General features: G+C 38.1%; 1 protein-coding gene across 1 annotated transcript in view; it reads left to right on the forward strand.

The window, feature by feature from the left end:
* The window catches only part of CFAP54 (cilia and flagella associated protein 54), a 215509-nt gene that overhangs the window by 13927 nt on the left and 188950 nt on the right, over positions 1-12632 (forward strand). The window contains exons 3-8 of the mRNA XM_065423873.1: positions 3497-3643; positions 5327-5498; positions 7299-7357; positions 9688-9831; positions 10289-10402; positions 10501-10602. Of these exons, the coding sequence (XP_065279945.1) occupies positions 3599-3643; positions 5327-5498; positions 7299-7357; positions 9688-9831; positions 10289-10402; positions 10501-10602 (636 nt within the window). The 5' untranslated portion in view covers positions 3497-3598. The remainder of the gene's footprint in view (positions 1-3496; positions 3644-5326; positions 5499-7298; positions 7358-9687; positions 9832-10288; positions 10403-10500; positions 10603-12632) is intronic.

The following is a 12632-nucleotide window of genomic DNA, read 5'->3' on the forward strand; positions in this document are numbered from 1 at the left end:
CAAGAACTGTGCATGAAGTTCAACGTTTCCTTGGATTTTCAAATTTGTACTGATGTTTTATTAAGGATTTTGCAGAATTGGTGGTCCACTATGACTGCATTGCTCTGGAAGAATGTCTGATTTGCCTGGACACGGGAAGCTAAGTCTGTCTTTGACCTTTTAAAGGAGGCATTTATGTCAGTGCCTATTCTGTTGCACTCAGATCCTGCAAAACCTTGTATAGTTGAGGTGGACACGCCAATGTGGCAGTTAGAGCAGTACTATCATCATGCCATGGACCCCGGAATCTACTCCATCCATGTGCATATTACTACCATAACTCACACTCGCACAGCAGAATTATGAGAAGTGCAATACAAAGCTATTCACCAATAAAGCTGCCTTTGAAGATTGGCACCACCATCTCAATGGCATGCAATTTACGGTCCAACAATTTACAGATCATAAAAATTTGGAATATCTGCGGACCACAAAAAACCTGAACCAATGCTCTTTTTTCATCTCCAGATTTAACTTTGTTTTGACGTACTATCCGGGCATCGAGAACAGCAAGCCCAATATACTCTCATAAGGGGGAATAACTAGGAGAAAGAGCTTGAGAATATTCTACAGTCCTCAAAACTTGTAATTTTGCCAACACCTTAATACATAGGGATTTGCTGTCCCTCATTCGATTCTCATTATCTATTGACTCATTTGCAGCAGTAGTCATGGTGACTCAGAATGCTGCCAGTGACCACCATCTAACTCCAACTTCCTGATCAAAGATGGGATCCTTTATTTTAAGGGCTGTATCTATGGCTACCCATGGCTTTAAGTACTTAAACTTTGTCATGATTTTCCTCTGGCTGGCTACTTTGGTGACTTTGAAACATGTAGACTAGTTTCTTGAAATTTTTGGTGGCCGAAGATGCAGCCCTTCATCATAAGAATGTAAGAATGGCCATGCTGGGTCAGACCAATTGACCATCTAGGCAAGTATCCTGCCTTCCGACAGTGGCCAGTTCCAGATGTTTCAGAGGGAATGAAGAGAACAGGGCAATTATCAAGTGATCTATCCACTATCATCCATCCCACAAACACCTTCTTTTCCTTTGCCTCCCCTCCCAGTTGCTGCCAACTCCCCATCCTAGACAAGCACCAATGCCTTCCCCTATCTTTATCAGCTTCAAACCCTCATGCTATCCTTTTCCTCACAAGTGCATGCTCTTGACTCTTTTCCATTGTCATCCACTGTGCTCCCACCAATCAACAAGTTCCAATCTCTTAGAACACACCTTGATTCCAGGTGTCATCTATTCAGAAATTACATAGCATTCTTATTAACAGTTAGGCATCTGGAATGAGACCACTGCCCATAATGCTGACCAGTATTGTCTCATTGTTTTCTTATGCTCTTTCTGTCTGCGTGTATCTAGCTGTTGCCTCTTGTCTTATAGTTAGATTGAAAGGTCTTTGGGATAGAGATAATCTTTTCGCTGTGTGTCTGTACAGTGCTTAGCTCAGTGGGATTCTGGTCCATGACTTGGACTCCTAGGTGTTACTGTGATACAAATGATAGGCATTAACATATAATAACCTTTAAATATTAATCATGGTGAATACCAACTATAACACAGTGTGTTGTCTTTCATTACTACTTATAAAAACGATAACATATGCAACTTCCAAAAAATGCTATTGGTCATCAGGTGGACTATTTATCTCATGATGCTTTCACAGCATGAATGGTAGGTAGAGTCCCTGATGAAGCCTCAACTCCAATTTCTACGTATGTATAATACAGGACAATTACTGCCTATTTAGGCTCCTAACAAACTTAATTTGAAAAGTTTTGTTTTTCTTTCTTGTGCAAAGTCGGTATAACTGTCATAATTCAAAAAAACACTTCAGTTTTCTATATAAAACACATTTGGAAAACAAATACATTATTTTAGTATTTAAATTGAAGAAATCTGAGATGACTGAAGAAAATAAAAAGCTATTTAAGATTTAATAGGACTAACTGTAACCTGAACTTTTAAAATGATCTATGAGGGAAAGGGGAAAGAAAACATGAAAGATATCTGCATTTATCATGTTTGAATTATCCTGGCCTACAATCTGCCAGATCCCACAAGTCCAGTTGGATGGGAGACCTCTAAGGAATTGTGGCTGCAGGAAGTGGTGTTGGTGATTCAATAGGTCAGGGGTTCTCAAACTTCATTGCACCGCGACCCCCTTCTGACAACACAAATTACTATATAACCCCAGGAAGGAGGGACTGAAACTTGAGCCCGCCTGAGCCCCGTCACCCCGGGTGGGGATCCAAAGCCCGAGGGCGGGGAGGGGGAGACAAAGCCGAAGCTCAAGGGCTTCAGCCCCAGGCAGGAGGCCTGTAACCTGAGCCCTGTTGCCCAGGGCTGAAGCCCTCAGTCTTCGGCCCTGGGCAGTGGGGCTCGGATGTTGTGGGGGGAGGGATAGCTCAGTGGTTTGAGCATTGGCCTGCTAAACCCAGGGTTATGAGTTCAATCCTTGAGGGGGCCACTTAGGGATCTGGGGTAAAATCAATACTTGGTTCTGCTAGTGAAGGCAGGGGGCTGGACTCGATGACCTTTCGGGGTCCCTTCCAGTTCTATGAGGTAGGTATATCTCCATATATTTGGGTTGGCCCCAGACCCGAGCAAGCCAGCCCTGGCGACCCCATTAAAAGGGGGTTCCAACCTACTGTTTGAGAACCACTGCAATAGATGGCGGTTCAACCTCTGAGTCAGTATGGAACCACTGTCCCAACATAGCCTTAGAAGGAATCATTGTACTACCGAAGGACTGTCTTATGGATGAGACATAAAGCCTGAGGTCCTGGCTGCTTGTAGTGATTAAAGACCCCATGGCATTTTTCACAAGAGTAGGATTATTAAATGAGGTGTTTTGGCTAGTTCAGGTATCTAAATTCCTTCTGTAGTTTCAATGGTATCCATTAGTTTTCATCACTTCTTGTTCTACAGCACTGTGTGGTTTTGGTGTGAATTCTGAAACAGTTTGCTCTTTTTGCCCAAGAGGTGGGCACTGCAGTGGGGGATGAAATAACAATCCTTGTGTATAGTTTATAAAGCTTTTTGTTCTGAAGTGCTTTTCTCAGTAATATTATGATTACCCCTCTCAAGCTGTAGGACATTCCAGGAAGCCCTTGAGTTTGTTGTGTTGTTGTGAGAACATAATATTTTAAATCCAGTATCGGGTATTTGTCAAGTTTCTGAATTAAAAAAAACCCTGACTCATCTTTGATTACTCCGAAGATTCTAATGCTTTCTGTGGGTGACTTTATCATTATAAACTACATTACAAAATGTTTTCCTGACTTTTCAGCATAGTCCTGGGTGAGTCTACTTCACCTCCAGTTATTGTTCTACATTGCCATTTGTTAAATGAGTGTAAAAAAGTATAATACACATTTTATAATTGCATAGAAAAATAAAATGTAAAATCTATGAATAACATATTCTTCACATTCCAGGAATATAAGCTAGCACTTTTACAGTGCTATGGACGGTATCTTCAGCAATTCAGTTCAATAAACCTTGATGAGGTAATAGCAGATGTGAATCAGTTTAAGTCCATGTTTTTTCCAAATGGCTTTGGTGATAAAAGTGCCGCACTTATGGTAGGTATAAACAAGAAAGAGTTTTAACAAAAATGTTAATGATTTCAAAATAAGAGGCCTTTATTAAGCTTCAACAAATGTATATCCGACTGTTGCACTAACGAGAGGTAGATTTACTAATACCTGGAGCTCTTTAATTGTTCACATATCCAGAATAGGAAATAATACACATGTCTACGGAGCTCCTTGCCACAAGATGTCATTGAGGTTAAAAAGGGATTCACAATTATATGAATGCTGAGAATATCCACAGTTATATAATTAATGATTTAAAAAAAGTTTTGGAAGAGATATAACCCCTCATGCTTCAAGGCATAATCCAACCTCTAACTAATTGAGGTTAGGTAGACAATTTTCCTGTGGGCAGGTTATTCCATGACCAGGGTTTCTCCTCTAAAACAGCTGGTATAAACTACTGTCAAAGGCAGGATATGGACCAAAGTTGATGACTGGTCGCTGATTGAATGTGTCAATTTTTGTGTTCCTACCTTATATGAAAACAGGGCAGTCAACACAATTAGAACTTTGTATTGTAATTTGTGCCGTATTTCTGTGTAAAAATACTACACATAAGCTGCTTGATGACAAAGCAGCATCACACTACTATCAATATATTCTTTTCCAGGTATTAAATAAAATAGACTGATAAATAGATTTATATGGTCATTAGTTTCATCTGTAAATGATGAAAATTTGTAGGAAAGCCAAATGACCTCAGGGAGGGTGTAAACATTCCTTTGTGTTATTGCTACAAGAGACCAAGGGCTTGTGATAGGTCCTTTGGTATGAGTAAGGCAGGGCAAGGTGAGAGGAAGGCATCATAAAAATAATGCATTCTGTCCCAGCAGTGCTCTATTGGGAGTCTCTGCTGCACCAGACACTGATGTGGGTATTTGGATTTCTCCCTGAGCTAGGATAACTGGGAAAGCCATGTGTTTCCTGCCTGCACTTGTGATGATCAGGTACAGCTGACCTTAGTTAGGGGTAAAGCCTTAAAAAGGGCCTTAGATTTTTTTTTTCTGGGAGGAGATGGAATGAGGTGATTTGCTTAGAATCCAGGACAGGGAGCTCTGGAAATGTGAGAGCTATTGTTTGTTTTGGTATTTAAAGACTGTTCAACCTCAAGAAGGGAATGTGGTCAGAGATTTCATTAGTCTGTTTTATTTTGCTTTTTCAAGATAATTTTTAAAATAAATCTAAAGTGCCAGAAATGGTTTCCTTTACTTAACTTGCAACATGTGTTGAGTTCTCCATCTTCATGGACCTTGGAAATGCCACGGGATCTAATTTCAAAATGGAAGGTGCCTAAATTAGAATGCTTAGTCCATAGAATATTGATGTATACAGAGTTAGACCTTAGGCACTGATCTACTTCTGTCCCAAGTCCCAGTCCAGTGCCTTATTTATCCTCCCTTCCTACCACTCTGTCACGCAGGAGAATAGTGTATTAAACTTATTCTCTGCATGTGGATCTAATGGAAGCCATCTGCACAGCTTAATAACCCCTTCTCTATTCTCTAATTCACTATGCCTGTAACTGTTATGGTATAACTCTGATACATGCTTTACTTTCTCATGTTTAGCAAAGCACAACAAAATACTAATGTGAAAACTGATAAATATAAATATTTATATTTTAAAAGACAGTATTTTTTATTTTACTTCTGTTCCCATACACTTTAGTTCCATGCTTTGCAAGGAAGGAATATTTGCATTTACCAGATGGTATGCATCAGTGATAGAAATCTCCAGAATGAAGAATCTCTGCAGATGTGTTTCAATATCTTGTCCTCCTTACGACTCATTATGCAGGTGGCTCTACCTCAGGAGCATTTGTGTTGGCTTATCTATAATGGTACGTTACAGATTTCATTTATATTTTTCTGTCAAAGTATGCCTTGGAAAGGAAATTTCATACTTGTTCAGTAATGACAACAAAAAGACTGCGAGTAAAATTCTAGTTCCCTTTTAATCGTAAGTATTTTTTCAACAATTAAATAATGATATTTTGAAATTCACAATGACTTTCAGTTTTCATTTTTCTACATGGTATTACATTTTTGTGTTGGACATCTGTAAAAGAAATAACTTATTCATAGACCACAGTTGAGCAGTGTTTTGAGTGTACTCATATAATGAATTCTGACAGATCATAATGAAAACATTTTTAAAATTAAATGCTGATATATAAGCAAACTATAGAATTTTTAGCTATAAAATGGACTTATAAATAGGGATTTTTTTGTACAAAGAGGATTACATTTCTGAAGTGTAGGAAATAGGAAATAAATTTATGACTGTTTGAAACATAAAAAGTTTGTGTGTGCTTTTTTTTAAATAATATTCTCCAGCATTGGATTTAATGATAAAAATTCCTTTTAAAAATGGAAACCATTTTAGATTAAGAATTTGATTCCATCTGTATCTGATTGATATTGTCCACCATGTAAGTGTGTTGTTCATACTTGGCTTAATTTAGATCAGATGAACAGACTTGAGTATATAAAAAGAGACGTATCAAGAATTCTTAAAAGGTCATTCTGATTTTTTCTCCCACCCAAAGGCATGGATTATTATTTGATGCTACTAGTGTAAGTTACTGTAATATAAAATTGCATATGAGAGAAAAGGCACTTTTGAATTGGCGGTGAAGTGCTGGTATTTTCTTTCCTGATTAGAGCTTTAATGGGGCTGGAGATTCCAACCACTCTTATCTGCTGAGACCACTCTTGGTCCCACCTCTCCCTTTCAGCTCTCCCTTGACTGCCAAAGAAACACAATAAAATAATTAAATTAAAATATACTAATTTTCCATTCTGGGATCCCATTGACAGTTCTCTGGACCAAATCCCTGTCTTGAGCACGGTTTTGGCCAGCATTAGCTCCTTCCAACTGGCTGAAATGAGGTTAGGGTAGGACCTGAACTCTGGCATTTCTCCTCCTAGGACATTGCCCCTTCTTCTGGGTAGAACATCTTTCTGTAGCTCCCTCAGCAACAGGAGGTTTGTGGCTCACTACACATCCGAGGCATATACCTATACCCTATTAATGGATGCTGTGGGGTGGCTTGTTGATAAAATGTCCTTCTAGTTGTGTTGATTGGCGTTTGGCTGCCTCTTTGCACTACAGGTGTCCTTTTCTACACAGAATATACACCCTGGAGTGTTTTATTGCTTGTCTAGCTTTTTGTGTACTCAGAACTTTGTTACACATGTTACACTTCCATGATGGGATTTTCAAAAGTACTTTAGTGATTGAAGAGCACAAGTCCCATGAATTTTCCCATGAAAATTCTACCCCCAATAGTCACATCCCTTGATTTGACCTGTGATATTAAATATTTCTAGTAGACATTTAAGACTTCAGTAATATATAATTTTTATGAGGCTGTTTTTCTACTTATTTTACAATGGACATTAACATCACACAAGAATTTGAATGGCTTCAACTTCTCTAATTTAAAAATAATTATGTTAAAAGTTTTTTAATTTTTAAAACTATATTTTCAGTTGTTTTTCATCTTGAAATAAGAGACTTATTAACAATCCAAATTCTAACAACAACATTTCAGTTAACTAGCATAACAGATTTGAAGTAGAAATGTTGGACTCGTATCCATTTTTGTATAGATTTTAATTTATTTTTATTCTTCTAGGTACAATTTATATATACACAATATGCAGACGTTTGATGAGCATAGGTCAGTCTGCTAAGGTATGGCAAGATAAACTGGAAGGTTTTTTATATTTGGTATTTCTAATATATTGTACAGCTATTAAGAATACTTTTAGCTTTACAGCAAACAGAATTTTACAGAAAAGAAGGAAATGCATTTTTATTTTGTCACATTGGGTAAATCTTATCTGACCAACTCCACTCTCCCTGGCAATAGTAACGCTGACCATCCTGGACAGTGGGGTAAAAGAGTTTGGTGTCCAGAGAGGCTCGTGTAGAAGGGCAGGAGAACATGAGTCCCCCCAAGCCTTCATGGACCTCTGTGGCGTTCAACTGTGAGCATATGACCCCAGCATACCAGGCTGCTGGTCTTTGGGATTAGTCAGGCCCCTGTGGAGTGTTGCAGTAAGAGTCATCCAAGCCCCTTGAAGTTGTATTTAGTTCATTTTTAATTTAATAAACTATTTATTTCAAAAGTGAAGCACACTTTAACTGCACAACATTTTAATGATTTATCACCCCAATTCTTGGCTCCTAATATCTCGACACAAGGTAGTGATTCCAAAGTAGTCAATTATCAAAAAAGGGTGGCACAAGATTCTTATACTGGCTTTGTGAGGAAGGCAGAGGGTTGAGCTTAGGGTTCTCAAGACCTTAATTAGATATCCCTAATGGAGCCTCATTCCCACTGCATGTTTTGGGCCAGATCTTCAACTGGTATAGATCATTATTGCTCCATTGAAGTCTGTTACATTGATTTACACCAGCTGAGAATGTGGCCTTTTGACTTCATTTTGACAAAAAATCTTTTAAAAATATCCATCATATAATACTGCTTACTTGTAAATCTGAATAAAACAGAATGCTTTAGACAGATGTTTTTATCCACATCTGACAAATACTACACTGTAACTCTGTCATCACTATAAATGCTTAACTAAAGCAAATAGTACCAATGACTCTTAATGGCAATCTGTTGTTAACTGAGGTTAGGATAATTTATTATACGTCGTTATGATTCCACTATTTAAAATAGGGTATAAATCAGCAAGCTGAGCCATATTGGGCTGTTTGTTTATATGAATGGAATTACCCTTTTGCTGGTTTTTGGTAGAGCTGTAGTGACACCCTGTGGCTGGGTTTTTTTTAATCATGAAAGTTTCTTTCATGTGAGTATCTCAGTTGGTATGCCCTGGACTTTATTTTTTTATTTATCTAGATTTGAATTGGATTTCAATTTCCCCCCCACCTGGAGTAAACAGACACTGGACAATCTTGGATCCAATATTTTTTGTTGTTGACAGATGGTTATTTCAGTCATGCATAAAGAGCAAGTGTATCACTGTCAGCGACTGGAGAGTTTCAAAGGAAATTTTCCATTTGATCATCTTAGCATTGAAACTGGAAGTGACTTTGTACCTTTATTCTATATGCCAGTGTAGCTCATATTATACATGTAATGTGCTTCATGGTTTCTGGAGGAAACACTGTCAGCTACATTCAGGACATGTATTTTCGGTTCAGTAATTTACAGAAGGCCTGAGTTTGTAAATTGACTTCATTTGGAAATGAGGGTGCTCAGCATCTCATAGAGCATCAGGCCCAAAGATAGTAAGGGAGGAAAATGCTGTTCAGTAGGGTGAAGTGGTGTGATTCTGTAGAAATCAAGGTAGACCTGTCTTTTAGCAGGGCTAATTATAACAAGAGGTCTTTGCTGTGAAGAGTAGGTTTGGAGAAGAGGATGAATTTCCCCAAACTGAAGGCCTGAATCTCCTATACCCACTGAGGACAGTGAAAGTGGAGTGTGCTCAGCACCTCATAAGAAGCGCTCAATGCTTTGCGGGATCAGAGCCTAAAGGGCTTGATCTTGCATCTTTCAAGTGAATAGGAGTTTTTCAATTGACTTGAATGAGAGCAGGATCAAGCCCTAAATGAGGAAACAGTTTAGTAGTGAACTGGGATTGTTTTGATATCTCAGGCCATAAAATGTCTGGTGAAGATGAAGAGAGACAAGGTGGATGATGTAATATCTTTTATTGGATTAACTTCTGTTGATGAAAGAGACCAGCTTTTGAACTATGTAGAGTTCTTCTTCAGGTCTAGAGATGAAAATGAACACAATTCTAGGTGGAAAAATTAATAAATGACTGAAAGTAAAATGAATGAAATATTAACTCTCTTTCTGTGATTTCTTGTTCTAATTTGCTCTGTTATTTAAGTCCATGTTTTTTATGTGTATCTTTGAGCAATAGGAAATGCATATCAATGCTTAATAATTTTCTCAGCCAACTGTTTCAAGTTTATACTGTTAATACAATTTGAGCAGTTCTTTATAATGTTTTGTTTATAATTGTTTTTTCCCATCACAGGTGCTGGAATACCTATTGTGGGCCAGCATATGTATGGAATCATCAGTACCACTTTTAGCTGTACACTATTTGACATGGAGAACCACCCTTTACACTGCAGTTTGTTATTGTTATTATGACAGCCAAGCCAGCATCCATGGAGAGGTAGCCTTATGTATCACTCTTATAATTTTATTTGTAACAATAAATGGCAAGCTGCATATTTATTTAAATATTATATTTTATTATTATATTTGCTTTTTATCTGCATTCAGAAATGTAGTTAGGCTACTACAGTATGTTTTTCTGTATAAATTGAACTAATCAATTCAAATTAAAGCACAGTAATACATTTTTAATATGTACATAAACATTCTAAGTGTTCAGGGCTCGACTGTGGCCAGCCCCTCAGCGGTTGCACAAAAGAAGAGAGAGCAAGGAGTTTCTCTCCCCTTGCATCTGTTGTACAGGAGCTGGCTATGATTTCAGTCTTTATTGTTCTCTGAACACAAGGATGAGGAGGTGGTGTGGCTATTGTACTCTCCCTCTCATAGCAAGCAGAGCACAGAACCATAATATCAAGATAGATAAATCAACTCTTTATCCAATTTTTGCTATATAGGTATTCGCTCGCCGTGGTCTGAGTAAAATTGATGAACTAAAGCAATTGGAAAGCATGAGTTCTTCACCACAAAATTCAGAAACAAAAAAAGTTTTTAGAGAGGCCACTATAAAGGTATAAACATGTCACAATTTATAAAAATTACAATACATACAGCTGAACAAGCAGAATACATAACACAGTTTTTACTCACCTGCTTCTCTTTGAGTCAGATGGCAGTAATGGTTTTCAAGAGAGCAGTATATGAATCCAGAAGAAAGCCCAAAGGATTTTTTCGACCAAAATTAAGGGTTAATCTAAAGGAAGCACAAAATGTAAGTTTAGAATTTTGTGTAAATCTTTTTCTTTTTGATCTGTTTATTACTTATTTTTAGTAATGGTATGACATAGCTTTGCCTAGCACACATCTTATGTGGGCATACAGCATTATCTGCAAACAGAATGATTTGTTTTCCCTTTCCAGCCTTATAAATAACATATTAACTTTACCATTAAGACTCGGAACCAACTTAAGGATGTAATTATTTTAATAGGCAATATGGTCTATATTAGATCATTCAGGGCTCGTTTTCTTTAGTGGCTGTATGTTATTTGTGCAGGATAAATGTTCTTGGCTGTACACTGCAAAATAGCCACAACTCTACAGTATTTAATATAATTTTTAAAAACCTTTCAAATTCATCCCTGGTGTATGGCCCCTTGAATTTTCCCTACTGTATTTAATTACATTAAAGATTCAGGGCCAGTTTCAACAAATTTTCAGTGGATTTTTGCGTTGCAGTACTCCTCTCAAACCTTGAAAGATACATTTTTCAGAGATTCCTCACTCCCCCTTAAGATTCTGTGACCTACATAAATGAGTGCAAAGTATGAAATAGCCTTTGATGGAAATAATCATTTTCCCCAACTCACATTCTATTGCCAACAATCTTAGCTGCCACAGCCAAGTGTTCCATTGGGAGAAGCCTTATAAATTAGTATAGAGAAACATTTCATAATATTAAATATTTTTGCATACTTGCTTTCTTTGGACAACACCCAGACCTACTTTATTAGCTTTAATAGCTGCATTTATTTTTATACTATTATGTGTATTCATAATAGTTCCCCCATATACCTCAGAGAGTATCACTCTTCCTTCTGAGTCAGGTTTAAAGTCATTGGGTTCAAGACCTTTCCTAGAGACAAGATTCATACATTCATAGAGTCTAAGGCCAGAAGGGATCCTGTGATCATCAAGTCTGACCCCCTGCATAACATAGGCTATAGAACTTCCACTAACGCTGGTGCAGGGAGGTGTGATTTACAGTTCCCGGAGCTAGAGAAGCCCTTTACACTCCAGGGGTGATTCACCCCAAGAAAGGCAGATGGTAATTCTGCTTTTTCCCTTATGGTTTCATCTGGAGTTGGGGTAACTTTAATTCTTGCTAGGGCTACATAGCCTCTCTGCCAAATGGGAGAGAGGCTCTAACCAGCACACTCTCCAACTACTCTCTCTTGCTGGTCAGTACTTGCTTGCAGTCACTTTGCATCATTGCAGCCTCCGCTACTGAAAGGCTTTATGCTGTGGACCTGTGTCAGAGTTTTTGGTGGGGTAAACCTGTGGTTAATCTGGTCCTATGATTTCCATTCTTGCTCATTACAAATATAGCAGTACCAAGAGGCATAGGTAAGTGCTACACTATCATCCTCTGGGTGAGATGAGAGACAAGAGGTCTTTTCTGTCTGGGCTGAGAGGCCATCAAGGCAGAAGTTAGAAATCCCCTTGCATAACTCCCATTTCTGTCTCATCATTTATTCTGTCACTGTTAAATATACAGAGCTGTGTGAATTGTTGATAAGCTTTATTTACTTGCACAATGATTATCTAACTTATTTATTCATAAAGTACTTTTGGGATAGCCTGAGAATGAAAGCACTATATTTGGTAAACCCCAGTCATATTCAAAATCAGAAGAATGTAATTTTTGCTGGAAAATAATATGCTATTAAATATTAATATCATTTGTACATACTGTTATTGTTTCTTTACTAATAGAAAAAAGTCTGAGTATTAATCATTATTGGGGAAAAACAGGTGTATAGATAAGTTCCATCAGAGATAACATTATGAAATCATGGGATTTCTCAACTGATATTGCTTATAGTTAAGGTTATGATTATGTCATGGAGGTCAAAGGGTCACGGATTGCGTGACTTCCTTTGACTTCTGTGACATTTTCTGCCCGGGGCTGGAGCTCCCTGCCAGCCCCGCCCTCGCAGCTCTGAGCCCCCACTCTGGTGGGGGGAGCCTGCAGCTGCCCAGCCCAGGGGAGCGGCAGGGGAACTCCCACAGCTGCCCAGC

Source organism: Emys orbicularis, chromosome 1 (genome assembly GCF_028017835.1).
Source record: "Emys orbicularis isolate rEmyOrb1 chromosome 1, rEmyOrb1.hap1, whole genome shotgun sequence".
NCBI lineage: Eukaryota > Metazoa > Chordata > Testudines > Emydidae > Emys > Emys orbicularis.